General features: G+C 46.4%; 2 protein-coding genes and 3 non-coding genes across 5 annotated transcripts; 4 read left to right on the plus strand and 1 right to left on the minus strand.

The window, feature by feature from the left end:
- Window positions 1-6,529: 6,529 nt before the first annotated feature.
- On the plus strand, window positions 6,530-7,360 carry LOC123162056 (uncharacterized). The gene has a single exon (XM_044579860.1). The coding sequence runs from the start codon at window positions 6,591-6,593 to the stop codon at window positions 7,167-7,169; it is 579 nt and encodes a 192-aa protein (XP_044435795.1). The 5' UTR covers window positions 6,530-6,590; the 3' UTR covers window positions 7,170-7,360.
- A 186-nt stretch (window positions 7,361-7,546) lies between these two features.
- On the minus strand, window positions 7,547-16,295 carry LOC123160272 (endoglucanase 18). Its single transcript, XM_044578073.1, has 4 exons — window positions 15,705-16,295; window positions 15,322-15,605; window positions 8,151-8,903; window positions 7,547-8,064 (listed from the first exon to the last, which is right to left on the minus strand). Exons 1-4 carry the CDS (start codon window positions 15,901-15,903, stop codon window positions 7,732-7,734), a joined length of 1,569 nt encoding a protein of 522 aa, XP_044434008.1. The 5' UTR covers window positions 15,904-16,295; the 3' UTR covers window positions 7,547-7,731.
- Window positions 8,974-9,045, plus strand: TRNAQ-CUG (transfer RNA glutamine (anticodon CUG)). Its single transcript has one exon. It is a non-coding gene; the product is annotated as a tRNA-Gln (tRNA).
- Window positions 10,271-10,342, plus strand: TRNAQ-CUG (transfer RNA glutamine (anticodon CUG)). The gene has a single exon. It is a non-coding gene; the product is annotated as a tRNA-Gln (tRNA).
- Window positions 15,127-15,198, plus strand: TRNAQ-CUG (transfer RNA glutamine (anticodon CUG)). The gene has a single exon. It is a non-coding gene; the product is annotated as a tRNA-Gln (tRNA).
- Window positions 16,296-19,973: the final 3,678 nt, after the last annotated feature.

Genomic DNA, 19,973 nt, shown 5'->3' on the forward strand with positions numbered 1-19,973 from the left:
CATCTGAATCGCCAAGCTTGCCTTCACGCCAAGGAGAGTCCCATTCGGATACGGGACGAAGTCTTCTATCTTGTATCTTCATAGTCCAACAGTCCGGCCACAACATATAGTCCGGCTGTCCAGATACCCCCTTATCCAGGACTCCCTCACCCCCCGATGCCCATCTTTTGGTATAAGGTGTCTTTTGCCCTAGAAAAATCATAAGGGAGCTTTCAGGACGAAGCGCCGCCGTCTCGAGGCAGAACCAATCTAGGGCTCCGGTGGAGCTGTTCTGCCGGGGAAACATCCCTCCGGGAGGGGGAAATCATCACCATCGATCCTCTCATTGGGAGGGGGTCAATCTCCATCAACAACTTCACCAACACCATCTCCTCTCAAACCCTAGTTCATCTCTTGTATCCGATCTTTGTCTCAAAACCTCAGATTGGTACATATGGTTTGCTAGTAGTGTTGATTACTCATTGTAGTTGATGCTAGTTGGTTTATTCAGTGGAAGATCATATGTTCAGATCCTTTATGCACATTAATACCCCTGTGATTTTCAACATGAATATGATTTGTGAGTAGTTACGTTTGTTCCTGAGGACATGGGAGAAGTCTTGTGATAAGTAGTCATGTGAATTTGGTATTCATTCAATATTTTGATGAGATGTATGTTGTCTCTCCTCTAGTGGTGTTATGTGAACATCGACTACATGACACTTCACCATTGTTTGGGCCTAGAGGAAGGCATTGGGAAGTAATAAGTAGATGATGGGTTGCTAGAGTGACAGAAGCTTAAACCCTAGTTTATGCGTTGCTTCGTAAGGGGCTGATTTGGATCCATATGTTTCATGCTATGGTTAGCTTTACCTTAACTATTCTTTTGTAGTTGCGTATGCTTGCGAGAGGTGTTAATCATAAGTGGGATGCTTGTCCAAGGAAGGGCAATACCCAAGCACCAGTCCACCCACATATCAAATTATCAAAGTACTGAACGCGAATCATATGAGCATGATGAAAACTAGCTTGACGATAATTCCCATGTGTCATCGGGAGCGCTTTCCTTTATATAAGAGTTTGTCCAGGCTTTCCCTTTGCTATAAAAAGGATTGGGCCACCTTGCTGCACCTTGTTTACTTTTGTTGCTTGTTACCCGTTACGACTTACCTTATCACAAAACTATCTGTTATCGATAATTTCAGTGCATGCAGAGAATACCTTACTGAAAACCGCTTGTCATTTCCTTCTGCTCCTTGTTGGGTTCGACACTCTTACTTATCGAAAGGACTACGATATATCCCCTATACTTGTGGGTCATCAACCCCCAAGTTTCATTCCAGGTCTATAAACCAGAATCAGAGCTATGCTCCATGAGGAAGCCCCCAAGTATATTTCAACCATGGCATATAAGCCGGATCAAGAGGGTAATCTTTAGCTATGCTCAATGAGCAGGAAGCCCCCAAGTGATCATATGAATTGACAATAAAGACTCATATTCTTTTAGAAATGAAACGGCAGAGGCCCTGAATTATCAAGGATGTCGGCTTTATTATATTCATGATAATATATACATTGATAAAGTATGTACATCACAAGAGACGGTGGCTCGGGTGTAATAAGGTCGAAGATGAGAAATATTCCACGGCCGATGGGTCTCCTCCTCCGAAGTGCGTGGGTCCTTATGGTCTCGAACATTGATAAGGTAGTATGATCCATTGTTCAGATTCTTGCTGACCACAAAGGGTCCTTCCCAAGGTGTGGATAACTTGTGAATGTAAGTTTGATCTTGGATGAGCCGGAGCACTAAGTTGCCTTCTTGAAAGGTTCTGGTTTTAACCCGGCAGTTGTGATAACGCCGCAAATCTTGCTGGTAAATCGTCGAACGAGCCGCTGCAAGGTCACGCTCCTCATCTAACAGGTCAATAGCATCCTGACGTGCTTTCTCATTGTCAGCTTCAACCTAAGCCGCCACACGAGGCGAATCGTGACGTATGTCACTGGGGAGAACCGCCTTAGCTCCATAAACCATGAAGAAAGGCATGTATCCTATAGATCTGTTGGGGGTGGTATTGATACTCCAAAGCACGGATGGCAACTCTTCCACCCAACAACCTGGTGTTCTCTGCAAAGGAACCATAAGCCGGGGCTTGATACCTCTCAAGATTTCTTGATTTGCTCGTTTAGCTTGGCCATTAGACCGGGGGTGAGCCACTGATGATACATCAAGCCGGATATGCTCTTGTTGATAGAATCCTTTCATTGCTCCCTTAGACAGATTAGTACCATTATCAATGATGATACTATGAGGATACCCAAAATGAAAGATCACCTTTTTGATGAATTGAACCGCCGTGGCTGCATCACATTAGCTGACTGGCTCAGCCTCAACCCACTTTGTAAACTTGTCCACCGCCACCAAGAGGTGGGTCTTCTTATCTTTGGACCTTTTGAAAGGTCCAACCATATCCAGCCCCCAGACTGCAAATGGCCAAGTAATTGGAATCATCCTCAACTCTTGAGCCGACACATGAGCACGTCTTGAGAATTTCTGACAACCATCACATTTACTGACCAGATCTTTTGCATCAGCATGAGCCGTCAGCCAATAAAACCCATGACGAAAAGCTTTAGCAACGAGAGACTTAGAGCCGGCATGATGACCGCAATTTCCTTCATGAATCTCCCTTAAAATTTCATGGCCCTCCTCAGGAGAAATGCATCATTGAAACACCCCTATAACACTGCATCTGTGAAGATCACCTTTGACAATAGTCATTGACTTAGACCACCGGGTTATCTGCCTGGCCAAAGTTTCATCCTCGGGTAACTCGCCTCGGGTCATGTAAGCCAAATACGGAACAGTCCAATCTGGGATAACATGAAGAGCCGCCACCAACTGTGCCTCCGGGTCAGGTACTGCCAAGTCCTCCTCCGTAGGCAATTTCACTGATGGATTATGCAAAATATCAAGAAAAATATTAGGGGGGACCGACTTACGCTAGGACCCCAGCCAGCTTAATGCATCAACTGCTTCATTTTTCCTTCGATCAACATGCTCCACTTGATATCCTTTGAAGTGACCAGCAATAGCATCCACCTCTCGACGATAAACCGCCATGAGTGGGTCCTTTGAATCCCAGGTCCCTGATACTTGCTGAGCCACCAAATCTGAGTCGCCAAAACATCTTACCCGCTTAGAATCATCTCTTTAGCCATCCGAAGACCATGGAGTAAGGCTTCATATTCAGCTGCATTATTAGTACAAGGGAACATCAACCTTAAAACATAACAAAACTTATCACCTCGTGGGGAAGTCAATATAACTCCAGCCCCCGAGCCTTCCAAATGTCTGGATCCATCAAAGTGAATAGTCCAATATGTATGATCCGGCTTATCCTCAGGCACCTGCAACTTTGTCCATCAATTGATGAAATCCACAAGGGCTTGAGATTTTATAGCCGTCCGAGGCACGTACTTTAGACCATGGGGTCCAAGCTCAATGGCTCACTAGCTACCCGACCTGTGGCTTCTCTGTTTTGAATAATATCCCCCAAAGGGGCAGAGCTCACCATAGTGATGGGATGACCAAGGAAATATTGCTTCAATTTACGACTAGCCATGAACACACCATAAACCAACTTCTGCCAATGTGGGTATCTCTGCTTAGACTCAATGAGCACCTCACTGACATAATAAACCGGCCTTTGAACCGGATGCTCCTTGCCTGACTCCTTCCTTTCAACCACAATTGCTACAATGACAACCCGGTTGTTTGCAGCCACATATACCTAATGGTGGGTCACCCAGTTAATCCATCCATCTTGGCACCAAAAGTGAAAGTTCCGGGTAGCTCCAGCTTGCCAAATAAAAACTGAATGATTATGATTTATGCACCTAGGTGATATCCCTCTGCAGATCATGATGGTTATATTGTACCGGTTGCCAACTTTGCTAGCCACATCACAAAAATTAACACCTAAAGGGTTGAAGCACAAAATATTCAGTACTTACTACGAGTAAACGAAAATCATAAGAAATTATATCTATGGACTTGCAAAGACAATCAAGAGCAATGGCTGATGCGAAATCTTACACTGGGTGTATATACGACTCATCTTTTTCCACCAAATTGTCAGCGATAGCACAAACATTTGTAATCTGGAACTAACTGGACAGAAAAATAGGATGCAAATTTATGTCCTCTCGCATGAAACATATTGTTAAAGCTGCAAAAATCATGTCATGGAATAGAAGCTACCATTAATCATGTTAGTGCAAGAGGCCACAAACATGCTACCTAGATACACCCTTTGGATCACCCTGGTAGCAACCAAGCCCTTTGCCGTTCCGCCAGAAGGAGATGAGATTCTTCTATCTTTTCTGCTTCTGAAAAAAACATAAAAGGCCTATAGATCATACCATCATATATATGACCACTTCAGTTTAAATAATTTATTGATTCTCTTAAAATTAAATGATGTCTCGTCATCTTGTGTTTGCTTAAATATATAATTAATAGCCAGGGATTAGAGGCCGGATGTATGAAAAAAAAATAAAGCTTGGCTGCTGCACATTCATTACCAGTTGCATGGACAACAGTGGACAAAAAGCTAGATAAGCAGGATGCCGCTTTGCAAGCTTACTCGTGCATCAATGAACCGTTGAAGGAAGTGAAATCTATCCACATACCCAGGTCGCCAGCTTACTCGTGCATCAATGAACCGTTGAAGTGAAATCTATCCACATACCCAGGTCGCTTTGCAAGCTTTTACTCGTGCATCAATAAACCGTTGAAGAAATGAAATATATACACATACCCAGGTCTAAGACAGGAGCCTAGAGAGGCCATCTAGTATTGTCACCAAGGGGAGATCACTTCTTGTCGAGATCGATTGAGCCTCTTCTCGAGCTCCTGGGTCCCAATGTGTCCTGTCTTCCTCAATCTCACCGCACCATTCCTCTCCCCTTGCAGCATCATCTCTGATGCATAAATCATATATTACATTTGCAGCAATATAAATGACATTCTCAGTACTCCACAACTTACAGTAGTAAAATATCTAGCTGATTCTCTACGGTTCATTTACTTGAGAACTGCTGATAGATTTTGTTGTACATGCAAATTGAATACTGGAGAGTAGTCAGTAGCTAAAATCGAAAGAAGAGAAGGAACAAGGATGTACACGCCTGCTGGAAAGTACCTAAAACTGAAAGAAGAAAAGGAGCAAGGATGTACGCACATGTTCCCTAAGCACTTGATGTTAGGCTCCCTCTTCCCCAAGCTCGCACCTGCACCTTCTTCTCCCTACCTCCCCTCCTCCCTGAATCTTCCTCTTTCTCTCTTTTCTAACAGGGCAAACTAAAGCCTTGCCATGGCTTGGAGCTCTCCCTGCCAGCCATGGAGACCCGCCTCTACCTGCAAGGAATTCACGCCGCCGCACCAGATCCCTCCGTCTCACGCGCCCATCCGCCGCCGCTCAGGTCCGGCGAGCTCCTGCCTAGGTCAATGGATCCCTCGCTCCGGCCTTCCTCGTCGTCACCGGCGGCCCCCGCCTGGATACCTCGCTCAGCGAGCCCCGCCTCGCCACTCGCCTTCGGATCAACCAGATCCGTGGAGAAGGCCGGGGTGAGCTCCTCCATGGAACCGGCAGCGTCGGTTGTGGCCACGGCCAGATCCATGGAGAACGGCGACGGGAGGTCGGGGAGGAAGAAGAACGGCGGCGGTGGAGGTCTCCCTTTGTCGATCTAGGAGGAGATCGATGGAGGTTGAGGGTTGGCGGCAGCGATGGAGAGGAGGCCGCATCGGGTGGATCGAGAGACGGATGGTGGCGTATGTTTTTTTTGGTTTTGCACGGGGTGGTGGGAGGTGGGCGAAAAAAAACCGGACGAAAATGGTGGGACGAAAATTGACCCGCGGAGACTACCAACTGCTCCATTAGAAATAGAGATGATGTTATAGAAAAATTTAGGGACTTGACACTGGTAGAATATAATGGCAGGAGTATTCTCATTGAGCACTTGAGACGGATTAATGAGCAGCAGAGAATCTACTGGAAGCATAGGGCTACCATCAGGAACATTAAAATGGGAGAGGCTAATACTAAATATTTCTATACTAAAGCAACCATCAAGCACAAATACAATCACATTGCTATGTTAAAAGATGAGAATGATCAGGAACACTATGAGCACCAAGCCAAAGCTGCTACCTTATTCAGGGCTTTCAAAAGAAGAATGGGCACAACTACTAAATTTGAGAACCCACCGCTGTTACACACTTTGCTTTCTCAACAAGCAGATTTATCTGAATTAGAAATACCTTTCTCCAAAGAGGAAATTGAGTAATACAAGTTTTATTTCGCGTAAAAAAAGACTAGTAGAGTTAAATGGACGGTTCAGTTTTTTTAACTCCGCCGAATTTCTATTGGGTACAAAATATATAGAATTTTTCTTTTTGTTTCCAGTGGCGGTTTAATCCGGGCCATTGAACTCTCCATCGGACCGTCGACGAACGGCGCAGTTGATCAGCCCCGCCCCTACTATCCCCAGCCACCCAAACCCCATCATCAAACCGGCGCCAAGAAAACCAGACACCATCCGGCGACGCCATGAAGCACCTCCTCCTCCCCTCCCCGCTCCCTCTCCTCCTCCACGGCCCCGCCTCCAAGCCCCTCCTCCTCCACGTCCGCCAGCGCCACCGCCACGCCCTGAACGCCGCACCCGATGGCAACTCCGGCGACACCTCCACGGCCGCGTCCGAGCCACCTCCCACGAACACCCAGCCCAGCCCGCCACCCTCCGCGCCTCCGTCCACCAACTCCGGCACCACCAGCGTCAAGACCCGCCTCCGGTCCAGGAACCAGGCCCGCCGCGTCCAGGAGCCGTACCTGCCCCCGGTGGAGGTGAAGATGATGAGGGGCAAGGGCAAGGCGAATGCTTCCGCGGCGCCGAGGAGGGAGAAGGAGAAGCGGAAGAAGACGTGGGACGAGATGAGCCTCGGCGAGAAGGCCTACGAGCTGTACGTCGGGGAGAAGGGTGCCCTCTTCTGGCTCAACAAGTTCGCCTACGCCTCCATCTTCATCATGGCCGGCGCCTGGATCCTGTTCCGCTTCGTCGGGCCCGCCACCGGCCTCTACCAGCTCGACGCGCCGCCGCTGGCGCCCACGGACGTCTTGCGCGGCTCCTAGTGAGAGCGAGTGCCTAGGTTTCTTGATAGATAGCGCGGCGGGTAAGATAATAGATGGGTGGCCGGAAAAGAAGATTGATGAACAATTGTTGGTTACAATGGCTTCGATGAACTGCTCTTATGTTACTATTATTATTACGAAATTATCGTAGATGGATGCATATATTTGCCTGGGTAATTTTTTGAGCTAAAGTTTTCACCATGAATTCCTGAACAATTTCACACCATGGAACTCTGTTTCGTTAATTCGGTTTTTGTTGTCATGTAAAATTCGATGTTAATGGACTCAGATAACTGAACTGATGCAACAATTTTTAGTTCAAGACCATGATGTCAACAACAGATTAGCAAGCAAACAAAATTCCTAAGAAACTCCTCATCATAACACACATGCATGTACACATTATGAACTTCTCCATGACACAACAACACGGTGATCTCCCTACTGAGCACTGACTGATCAGTCCATCGACCAGTTCGGCAATTCAGATGGACCACGAGTTGATCTACACAAACAGTCAGCTAGCAGTTAACAGGTTAGGATTCAGCAATCGATGAACCGATCAGGACGACAAGGACTGCGCGACGGAGGAAGTGGTAAGGAGGCCGGAGAGGAGGCCGACGATGAGGGCGCTGTTGTACGTGGTGGCCTCGTTCTGCATCACATTCTGCCGCTCGTCCACGAACGAGTCGTTCTTGAAGGGCCCCCCGACGAGCGCCCCTGTGGCCACGTTCGGGTTGGGGTCCGGCGACTCGAGCCACTGCTGGCCGCCGCAGCCCGTGTTGACGTCCGCCGGGATGGACGCGCCGCGGTGGTGCACCCGCTGCGGGTAGCCGTCGCCGTACCCGACCAGGTAGCTCAGCTTCATCGGGTTGTCCCCCAGCACGTAGTCCGCCTGCCATTGCCAAACATACATTCTCAGGTTCTGACAATCTGACTAAACAAATGGAAGACAGCCATTTCTCTGAACGATTCACTGACCTGGGACTGGGCGAACTTGCGCAGGTCGGCCGGCGAGAAGCTCTGCCCGCCGCAGGTGAGCTCCGTCTTCCCCGAGGTGAGCATGTAGTCGCCGTAAACGGCGGCGAGGAAGGCGGAGGCGACGGGGTGCTGGAGCGAGTTCCACTCGGCCACATACAGCAACCCACCTTCCGTTCTGAACGCGGCGGTTTCAGAGTCCGGCAGAAGGATGCACATGACGGCGTCGGCGGTCTGCTTGTACGACTCCAGGCCGCCGTTTTCCTCGGCGACGCCGGCTCCCTGCGACGCGAAGAAACTCACCCTCGACAAGAGGACCTGGGTGCCCGGGCGCTTGTCGTCCCAGCTGAAGTACCGGGGGTTGCCGAGGTCGGCGAAGTCCTCGCCGTTCTTGCCGGTGGCGTAGGCGAGGTAGCTGCCGTTGCCGGTGGCGTGGAAGAGCCAGCCGCTCGCCCACAGGAGCTCGTCCTGGTACGTGGTGGAGTTGTAGTACTTGGCGAGCTCCGGGAAGGTACGCGTGTAGGCGGCCCTGTGCCGGTCCGCGAAGGAGAACAGCTGCTCCGCGTGGCCCAGCAGGGACGACGAGTAGGAAGCGTCGATGGGCTTGTACACCAGCGACGCCGCGGCCATCGCCGCCGCCGTCTCGGCCGCCACGTCGCTGCCGGGGGAGTTCGCGGTGATCTTGGTCAGCGGCCGCTTCTCCGACATGGTCTCCGGCCTCTCCCAGCACTTGTGGTCCACTTCAGGGTCGCCTACCTGGTCGATGATCACAACAATTGAGGAGGAACGTATTTGTAGATATTAAGCTGAACATATAGCATCAATTGGTCCTATGGTCTAGTGGTTAGGACATTGGACTCTGAATCCAGTAACCCGAGTTCAAGTCTCGGTAGGACCTTTTTTTTTGCTTGGCTTTGTATCTTACTCTTTTCCACCTTGTTTTTTTTGGCTTTTGTATCTTACTCTTTTCTGTCGAAAAATTAAGAACTTCGAAATGATATGGTTAGAGAAACAACTACTTTTTCCTGTTTAAATATCATGAACTTTAAAATCATATGGTCAGAGAAACAACAACAACAAAAAAGTTCGCTGAATCTGATTATACAAGAAGATGTGCAGTAACCTGAAATCCATCTCTTCTAAATTTTCTTTTCCATCTAAAAATTAAAAACTTCGAAATGATATGGTCAGAGAAACAACTACTTTTTTCTGTTTAAATATCAAGAACTTCAAAATCATATGGTCAGAGAAAACAACAACAAAAAAGAGTTCACTGAATTTGATTATCCAAGAAGATGTGCAGTAACCTGAAATCCATCTCTTCTAAATTTTCTTTTCCGTCTAAAAATTAAGAACTTTAAAATGATATGGTCAGAGAAACAACTAGTTTTTCTGTCTAAATATCAAGAACTTAAAATGATGTGGTCAGAGAAACAACAAAAAAAGAGTTCGATGAATTTGATTATCCAAGAATATGCGCGGTAACCTGAATTCCACCTCTTCTAATAACCAACGAATGGCAAGTGCTTTTCCTTATTTAGATCCTATTTCAATCGGAACTTTCCGCGTCAATTCTTTTTTATAACGTCTTGTTTTTACTCCTATATTGGGAGTTACTCTACGTTTTGCTTGACGTAAAACATTGGACAATTTATTTGTGAAAATGTATGTCTATTTATTTCGCACATAAAAAAATCTGGTCAAATTTTCATTGTAAATACGAATTCCTTTGTTATAAGAGCAGCTAAACCTTATTTGGCCACTATAGGAGCAACTGGCAATGGTCATTATGGAGAAATCCTTTACAAGGGAGATAGGTTAGTTTCTATAGTTGTCTCTAAGCTTTGGAGGCTGCCTCTATACATTGCGTGGAGGTGCCTCTAAGAAAAAAACCTTAGCATCGCCTCCAAGCTTTTGTTTCAACTAAAGTATTCATCTATCCCTATATGTCATCCCTGTTTTTTGTGGGACCGATGTAGAGGATGCACTAAAATGCCATACATTGCAGCGTTTTGGCTAATCTTAGAGGCAGCAATGTGACCCCAGCATTTTTGGCAGATTAATGATAAGCTTTTCAAACGAAACATATTTGTAGGCTTTAAGCTGAATATGTAGCATCAAATGGTCCTATGGTCTAGTGGTTAGGACATTGGACTCTGAATCCAGTAACCCGAGTTCAAGTCTCGGTAGGACCTTGTTTTTTTGTTTGGCTTTGTATCTTACTCTTTTCCGTCTTGTTTTTTTTGTTTGGCTTTTGTATCTTACTCTTTTCCGTCTAAGAATTAAGAACTTCAAAATGATATGGTCCAGAGAAACAACTACTTTTTTATGTTTAAATATCAAGAACTTCAAAATCATATAGTCAGAGAAACAACAAAAAAAGAGTTCACCGAATCTGATTATCCAAGAAGATGTGTGGTAACATGGAATCCATCTCTTCTAAATTTTCTTTTTGGTCTAAAAATTAAGAACTTTAAAATGATATGGTCAGATAAACAATTACTTTTTCTATCTCGAAATCAAGAACTTCAAAATGATGTTGTCAGAGAAACAACAAAAAAAGAGTTCGATGAATCTGATTATCCAAGAAGATGCGCGGTAACTTGAATTCCATCTCTTCTAAATTTTGGTGGAGGGCAGCCGATGGCGAGTAGAAAGTACAATGGATGACCTTGGATTAATTGTGTAGAAGGAAGCGCTGTGGGGAATGGGTTTAAGAGATTTAGGCCCTGTTCGGATCCTCTCCACTCCTCAACTGGAGCGGCTCGAACCCAACTCAAGAACTTTAAAATGATATGGTCAGAGAAACAATTACTTTTTCTATCTCGAAATCAAGAACTTCAAAATGATGTTGTTAGAGAAACAACAAAAAAAGAGTTCGCTGAATCTGATTATCCAAGAAGATGTGCGGTAACTTGAATTCCATCTCTTCTAAATTTTGGTGGAGGGCAGCCGATGGCGAGTAGAAAGTACAATGGATGACCTTGGATTAATTGCGTAGAAGGAAGCGCTGTGGGGAATGGGTTTAAGAGATTTAGGCCCTGTTCGGATCCTCTCCTCAACTGCAGCTCCCGGATCGGAGGGAGCGCCAACATAATTGCAGGGAGCGACTCTAACCCAGCTCCTCGCGCGGAGTGGAGTTACGAGACTGGAGAGCTTCCGAACATGCAGTTAATCCAGCCCTACACTCTAAACAAGTTTGACGTATTCTGATGGTTCCTAGTTCACTTTGTGCAAGAGTTCTTAAGGCTCACTATTCTGAGGACATGGGCACAAGGCCGACGTCCCAAACAAGATGAAGATACATGCGTGGTGAATGATTTGAAATGGTTTTAGTTGTAGGAATTGAACTACACAGGCGCATGATTAAAACGTAGATATTTTGTGTCGTGTGTGCCAGAGAAGATGCCATTATGTATCAATTCTAGCGCTGTACATATTCTGTTGATTTTTGAAAACTGCTAAATGATGAGTTTGTGGCGCCAGAGCATCCATAATGTGCAATTTTGCTGTCTCTATAATTGCCTCTAAGCCTTTGGAGGTTGCCTCCATACATTGTATGGAGGTGCCTCTAACAAAAAAAATCCTTAGCATCACCTCCAAGCTTTCGTTTCAATTAAAGTATTCATCTGTCCCTATATGTCATCCCTTTTGTTGAGCCTCCCAACTGAAAAGTGAATCACATAACAAGTTGATTATTATTTTTGTGGGACCATTGTAGAGGCTCCACTAAAATACCATACATTTCAGTGTTTTGGCTAACCTTAGAGGCAGCAAATGTCGACCCTAGCTTAGGGCCAGTTCTTTTGTAACTTCTAGCAGCTTATTGTCAAAATAAGCTAGAAGCTCAAAAGAACTCGTTTTGGAAAAGCTAGCTTAGCTTATTTCCACCTCCCCCTCCTTCACAATGGAAAAAAGCTGGGGGAGAGGGTAGCTTCCCGCAGCTTCTCACTTAAAAACAAAAGGGTATAGCTTGTTTGCCATTGTTGTTTGCACATTTTACAGGAAAAATGCCACCGCCCCGATCCCATCCTAGGAAAACGATTCGCCCGTCCTCTCGCTCGCTCGTCTCGCACAGGAGAGGCGCTCTCAGCGACAGAGAAGCTAGGGCTCCTCCCTAGGCCAGTAGCAGCCGCCGCTCGCCGTCGATCCCATTCCTCCCTCCGGCGCCGCCAAGATGGACGGCAGGTTGGCCACCCGCCGCCGTTGCACCTCCCTCTCAGGGGCGGAGCCAACGTATTGGCATTGGGTTCAGTTGAACCCAATAAAATTTGCCGGCTACGTGCATGTATGTACGACTTATTTGATATGAACCCAATAGAAAATTAAGCCTGACCCCATCAAGCTGCAAAGCCCACGTGAATGGACCAGTAAAAAGGCCTATAAGCCCCCGTACAAATTGTCTCTCGTGCCCACTAGGAGGCATGTTCGTTACTTATCAATGATTTAGTTTATTGGCGATCTATAGCCTGTACCATGACGGTAGCCGCCGGCCTCTTCGCTTCCCCCCAACTTTCCTCCCTCTGCTCGTCTCGTCCTGTCTTATGTTCGCCGCCGCTTGGTCCCCGCCTCCTCAAACGCCGGCGGCAAGCATACAATTGCAGATCGACAGCGGCAAAGCACATAACTGCAGTTCAAATTCGAGGTAGTAATCACATCGCCACATCTCACCCTTCTTGTGCATGCACCGTCTAATCTAGTATGGAATTTTTTTTGCCCTAGTTTTCTAATTTTGTTTTCTATGGACTTTGACTGATCTAGGCTATGGAACGATAATTTCATGCGGGCTCGTCGAGGTCACCCGTTAGACGCAATATGTATCAACTGTCGCTGCAAAGTAGTCTCCCAAAGTCTTCGATTCAGAGAGAAATTAATTTAGATGAATTGCCTTATGATTCAATTGGTCAAAAGAGAAATTGTGAGTCTAAAGTTTTTGGTGCAAAAAAATGAGCACGTTATTTTTTACTTTGGTGTCTATCAAATCTAAAGCTAGTGTTGATATTGCCAATTGTCACAACATCTGTGGAGAGATGCTTTTCAGCTATGAATGTTGTCAAGAAAAAGTTGGGTAATAAAATGAGTGATCAGTTCATGAGTAATTGTCTAATTTGCTATGTGGAGAAAAACTTGTCTTCTACCATTGGCAAATGATGATGTGTTTGAATAAAAGATCAAAAGGGATGCCAATGGAGTGACTTTACATGATTCTTTCGCATGATGGTACTTCTATTTTAAGCTTTTCAACCTAACTTGTTATTTGTTGCTTTATAAATAAAGCGGGCTGAAATCCTTTTTGAAGAACTAACTTGTTATTTTCTTCAATGTTTTTTAGGAAGATCAGAAGTTATACCTGAAGCTAAGAGGTTATTTTGGAATTACTCAAGTGATTTATAATTTCATCAAATCGGTATGTCTTTCATCTTTCAATTTTAGTGTAACACCTATTTGTGACAAGTAATATAGTATTCCTATTCATTATGATTTCTTTGAGTGTTATAATCTTGTTGTGATATGGCGTAAAATTGGACTTGGTTCAAACCAAATTTGCACAACTAGTCAATGAGTGAACCCAATGACTATATTTTCTGGCTCCGCCCCTGCTCCCTCTCGCACCTCACTAGGCAGCCCTTCTTCCCCATCTGCTTCCAGCCTTTCCGATTGCTCCGGTCGACGCCCCACTCCGTCAGCCTCGGCCGCCAAGACATGGATGGAGAGTAGCAGCTCCAGCGCTCTATTCTGCCACTCAATACGCAACATCCTTCATGCAGGAGCAGCAACTCGTCGGAGCAAAGGCTCCTCTGCCTTTTCTCCCCACAAATTTTTGCTTTTCCCCTTTAGATTAGATGTACTCCCGGAAGTGCTGCTGCACTGGTAGGCGAGTATTATTTGTATTTGACAGTGGGGCTGTTTCAATGAATATGAATAAATTCTCTGTTTCAAAGAATAACAATTAATCAGACAACATTACACTTCAAGGGCATTACAGACTTTTCACTCGCTATACCATAGATAAGCTGCATTGAAAAGAACTCGCTAGCTTATTATCTAGGGCTTATTTCCACATGAGCTTATTTGGGGCTTATTTTCATAGGAGCTTATTTCCACAGCATAGCTGAAAAGAACTCGCCCTTAGAGGCAATGTTGTCTCCAACAACTGTGGGAAGGACATGGAGACAATTTTTTTTGAGAGAGAGACAGGGAGACAGTTTTTTTTAGAGAGACATGGAGACAGTTGAGTGCATGGAATGGCTGGGAAGAGTGAGTGCGGAAGAGAAGAAGATGGTAATACGGGCCTGGTATGAACTCTGGCTAGCTAGGAACAATCTAATGGACAGAAACATATATTGAAGACCAGTTATGCATCAAGGACAGAGTGGTTCGGCTAGTTGGGGAGTGAAGCTCGCTCAAGGATGTGGCGGCCGTGCAGCCGCCGATGTTGTGTGAGCTGGAATGCTGGAGAAGACCAGAGGATGGGTGTCTCAAGATCAACTTCGAAGACGCCCTAGCTAAACATCAAGGTTCTAGTGGGGGAGGTGTTGTCCTTTGGGACAACCATGGCAACTTCATAGCTGGGGCTTGCCAATTTTTTCCACTCACCGCCGATTCAGAAACAATGGAGCTGCTCGCATATCGCAGGTCCATCCACTCCGTGCAAGAACTCAACATCTGAAGGTCATTCTCAAGACAGATTCACAAGAGGCGGTTCGAAAGATTAGAAGCGAGGAAAAGAATCTTTCAGCTATGGGCAACTTGTTGAAGACATCAAGGTTTTACTTACAAAGTTTCAGGGGTTTATTATTGAATGGGTGTGACGTTCGGCGAATAAAGTCACCCAGGCCCTACCTAGGGAAGGTTGCCGTAATGCGTTATGTAAAATCTGACTCCATGTGCCTCTGGAGTGTGAGACTTGAGATCGCCATTGAGTGGGCTATGAACTGTGAGTAAGTAGGTAGATTTTCCACTGGAAAGGGCATCAAATGGTCTTATGGTCTAGTGGTTAGGACATTGGACTCTGAATCCAGTAACCCGAGTAAAAGTCTCGGTAGGACCTTGTTATTTGGTGGCTTTTAATATTATTTTTCTTTCTTTCAATAAATGTGTCTTGGTTTTTTGCGTCTATAAAAATCAAGAACTTCAAAATGTTATGGTCAAAGTATTTTTTTTGCATGATCACCTGGATGTAGAGGACGTCGTCGGCGGGGTGCGCATTGACGAGGTAGTCCATGATCCAGCGCAGCGCGTCGAGGGCGGAGTCCCGCTGCTTGGCGGCCTCCATGGCGCCGCCGTACTCGAGGACGGACCACGACAGCATGGTGGCCGTGAACGCCAACGGGAAGCCGAACTTGATGTGGTCGCCGGCGTCGTACATCCCCCGGGAAAGGTCCAGCCCGGCCTCCTGCCCGTCGTCCACCGCCGAGTCCCCCCTCCACGGGATCTCGTTCTTCACCAGCTTCCCGGCTGAACCACCGATCGAACAACACAGGAACAGAAAAAAAAATAGAATTCAGATGCCACGCGGATTGCGAAGGATAATGCGTGCGTGTCGTGCGTGCGTACATTTCTGGACCTGGAAGAACTGCAGCGCGACAGCGAGGGCCTCGGCGTACTTGTGGTCGACGGAGCCGGGGACAGGGTGGTCGCCGCCGCCGCCGCCGCCGCCGTTCCTGTTGCGGACAAACACGACGGCAGCCACGATGCCGAGCGCGACGAGCAGCAGCACCAGGACGCAGCAGCAGCACCGCACGCAGCGCGCCATTGCTGAATGGCCGCGCGGTGGCTCCTAGTTCCTGATCAGCAGCCCGATCGACCCCGCGAAATTGTCGATCGATCTCCCGGCCGGCCGATCGGTTGCATCGACGAAGCAGAAGGGATTAAGACCACACGAGGAACTGCACGCGTCGCCAACTGATTAGGCGCGACGTCGGTCGAGGTAACCGACCGACAGCGCGCGCGGGCGGGCGGGCAGACGTGCCGGCGGCGACGGGAAGAAGGAGAGGCGCGTGGGCGCGTGGGTGGGGAGTTAGAGGTTGGCCATTACCGTCTCCCCATGATCGGTTGCTGACAAGTGACACGTATGATCGATCCCTTCTTGTGGTTGCAGTTAGATGCTGGCAGGGTTCAAAATTTCAACCAAGTTTGACTGCTCTAAACAAGACAAGTTTCTGCTGGGTACTGAAATATCTGTTACCCCTAGGTTTGGTTAAAATCCAGTGAATTTCGATACATCGAGACACGCTTCAAAAAAAAAATCGAGCTTAAACGAATTTCTAAACTATCAAAAATTTGGATATTTTGGTGAGGCCTAGAATTTCCGCGATACCGAAATTTAAAACCAAGAATTGGTCTAAGAAATTGAATGATGCACTTTGGGCCTATAGAACAGCTTATAAAATTCCTATGGATATGTCTCCGTATAAGATGGTTTATGGAAAAGCTTGTCATTTACCTCTTCAGTTAGAACATAAAATATATTGGGCGATGAAGGAACTCAACTATGACTTTAAACTTGCCGTAGAAAAGAGGTCATTTTATATTAGCTCACTAGATAAATGAAGAACCCAAGCTTATGAAAATGTTAAATTATTTAAAAAAAGTTAAAAGATGACATGATAAAAGAATCCTAAAACGGGAATTCAAAGTCGGAGAATATGTTTTTTTGTACAACTCTCGTTTCAGATTCTTTGCAGGAAAATTTCTCTCTAAGTGGGAAGGACCGTATGTTATTGAAGAGGTTTATCGCTCTGGAGCTGTCAAAATAAATAATGCCGAAGGTACTGATACGTCTCCAACGTATCTACAATTTTTCATTGTTCCATGCTGTTATATTATTATTCTTGGATGTTTTACAATTATTTTATATCATTTTTTGGTACTAACCTATTGACATAGTGCCCAATGCTAGTTGTTGTTTTCTTCTTGTTTTTTACATCAGGAAATCAATACCAAACGGAGTCCAAATGCAACGAATTTTTTTTATTTTTTTTGGACCAGAAGACATCCAGTGGACCAAAGAAGTACCAGAGGGCCGTCCCGTGGTGAGCACAAGACACACCATGGCGCGCCTGTAGGCCCAGGGGCTCCCTGGTGTGTTGTGCCCTCCACGGTGGCCTCCTGCACCGCCTCTTTGCTCTCTAAATACCACAATATTTCAGAAACCCTAGGGGAGTCGACAAAAATCAATTCCAGCCGCCGCAAGTTCCAGAAACACCAGATCCAATCTAGACACCATCACAAAGGGGTTCATCATGTCCATTGGTGCCTCTCTGATGATGCGTGAGTAGTTCTTTATAGACCTACGGGTCCATAGTTAGTAGTTAGATGGCTTCCTCTCTCTCTCTCTCTCTCTCTCTCTCTCTCTCTCTCTCTCTTTCTCTCTCTCTCTCTCTCTCTCTCTCTCTCTCTTGATTATCAATACAATGCTCTCTTGGAGATCCATATGATGTAAGTCTTTTTGCGATTTGCTTGTTGGGATCCGATGAACTTTGAGTTTATGATCAGATCTAGGTTTTTATCCATGAAAGTTATTTGAGTCTTCTTTGATCTCTGATATGCATGATTGATTATAACCTCGTATTTATTCTCCGATATTTGGATTTCTTTGGCCAACTTAATCTATTTATCTTGCAATGGGAAGATGTGCTTGTTGGGGAACGTAGCAGAAATTCAAAATTTTCTACGCATCACCAAGATCAATCTATGGAGTAATCTAGCAACGAGGGGAAGGAGAGTGCATCTACATACCCTTGTAGATCGCTAAGCGGAAGCGTTCAAGTGAACGGGGTTGAAGGAGTCGTACTCATCGTGATCCAAATCACCGGAGATCCTAGTGCCGAACGGACGGCACCTCCGCGTTCAACACACGTGCAACCCGGTGACGTCTCCCATGCCTTGATCCAGCAAGGAGAGAGGGAGAGGTTGGGGAAGACTCCGTCCAGCAGCAGCACAACGGCGTGGTGGTGATGGAGGAGCGTGGTATTCTAGCAGGGCTTCGCCAAGCACCGCGAGAGATGAGGAGAAAGAGAGGTAGGGCTGCGCCAGGGAAAGGTGGAAACTCTTTTGTTTGCAGCCCCAAAGACCTCAACTATATATAGGGGAGAGGGCCCCCTCTAGGGTTCCCACCCCAAGGGGTGCGGCAGCCCCAAAACCCATCTAGGGTGGTGGCCAAGGGGGGAGAGGGGGAAACATGCCCCCCAAGTAAGGTGGAGGCGCCCCCTCCCCAAACCCTAGGCGCCTTGGGCCTTGGTGGGAGGCGCACCAGCCCACCTAGGGCTGGTCCCCTCCCACACTTGGCCCATGCTGCCCTCTGGGGCCGGTGGCCCCACTTGGTGGACCCCGGGGACCCTCCCGGTGGTCCCGGTACGTTACCAATAGCACCCGAAACTTTTCCGGTGACCAAAACAGGACTTCCCATATATAAATCTTTACCTCCGGACCATTTCGGAACTCCTCGTGACGTCCGGGATCTCATCCGAGACTCCGAACAACATTTGGTAACCACGTATATCTATTCCCTATAACCCTAGTGTCATCAAACCTTAAGTGTGTAGACCCTACGGGTTTGGGAACCATGCAGACATGACCGAGACAACTCTCCGACCAATAACCAACAGAGGGATCTGGATACCCATGTTGGCTCCCACATGTTCCACGATGATCTCATCGGATGCACCCCGATGTCGAGGATTCAATCAATCCCGTATACAATTCCCTTTGTCTAGCGGTATAGTACTTGCCCGAGATTCGATCGTCGGTATCCCGATACCTTGTTCAATCTCGTTACCGGCAAGTCTCTTTACTCGTTCTGTAACACATCATACCGTGATCAACCCCTTGCTCACATTGTGCACATTATGATGATGTCCTACCGAGTGGGCCCGGAGATACCTCTCCGTCACACGGAGTGACAAATCCCAGTCTCGATTCGTGCCAACCCAACAGACACTTTCGGAGATACCCGTAGTGCACCTTTATAGCCACCCAGTTACATTGTGACATTTGGTACACCAAAAGCATTCCTACGGTATCCGGGAGTTGCACAATCTCATGGTCTAAGGAAATGATACTTGACATTAGAAAAGCTTTAGCATACGAACTACATGATCTTTGTGCTAGGCTTAGGATTGGGTCTTGTCCATCACATCATTCTCCTAATGATGTGATCCCGTTATCAATGACATCCAATGTCCATGGTCAGGAAACCGTAACTATCTATTGATCAACGAGCTAGTCAACTAGAGGCTTACTAGGGACATGGTGTTGTCTATGTACCCACACATGTATCTGAGTTTCCTATCAATACAATTATAGCATGGATAATAAACGATTGTCATGAACAAGGAAATATAATAATAATAACTAATTTATTATTGCCTCTAGGGCATATTTCCAACAGTCTCCCACTTGCACTAGAGTCAATAATCTAGTTCACATCGCCATGTGATTAACACTCACAGGTCACATCGCCATGTGACCAACATCCAAAGAGTTTACTAGTGTCACTAAACTAGTTCACATCATCATGTGATTAAGACTCAATGAGTTCTAGGGTTTGATCATGTTTTGCTTGTGAGAGAGGTTTTAGTCAACGGGTCTGCAACATTCAGATCCGTATGTACTTCGCAAATCTCTAGGTCATATTTTAAATGCTGCTTCCACGCTCCACTTGGGGCTATTCCAAATGGTTGCTCCACTATACGTATCCGGTTTGCTACTCGGAGTCATTCGGATAGGTGTTAAAGCTTGCATCGACGTAACCCTTTTCGCCGAACTCTTTATCACCTCCATAATCGAGAAACATGCCCTTATTTACTCCAAGGACAATTTTGA

Source organism: Triticum aestivum, chromosome 7B (genome assembly GCF_018294505.1).
Source record: "Triticum aestivum cultivar Chinese Spring chromosome 7B, IWGSC CS RefSeq v2.1, whole genome shotgun sequence".
NCBI classification, from domain to species: Eukaryota; Viridiplantae; Streptophyta; class Magnoliopsida; order Poales; family Poaceae; genus Triticum; species Triticum aestivum.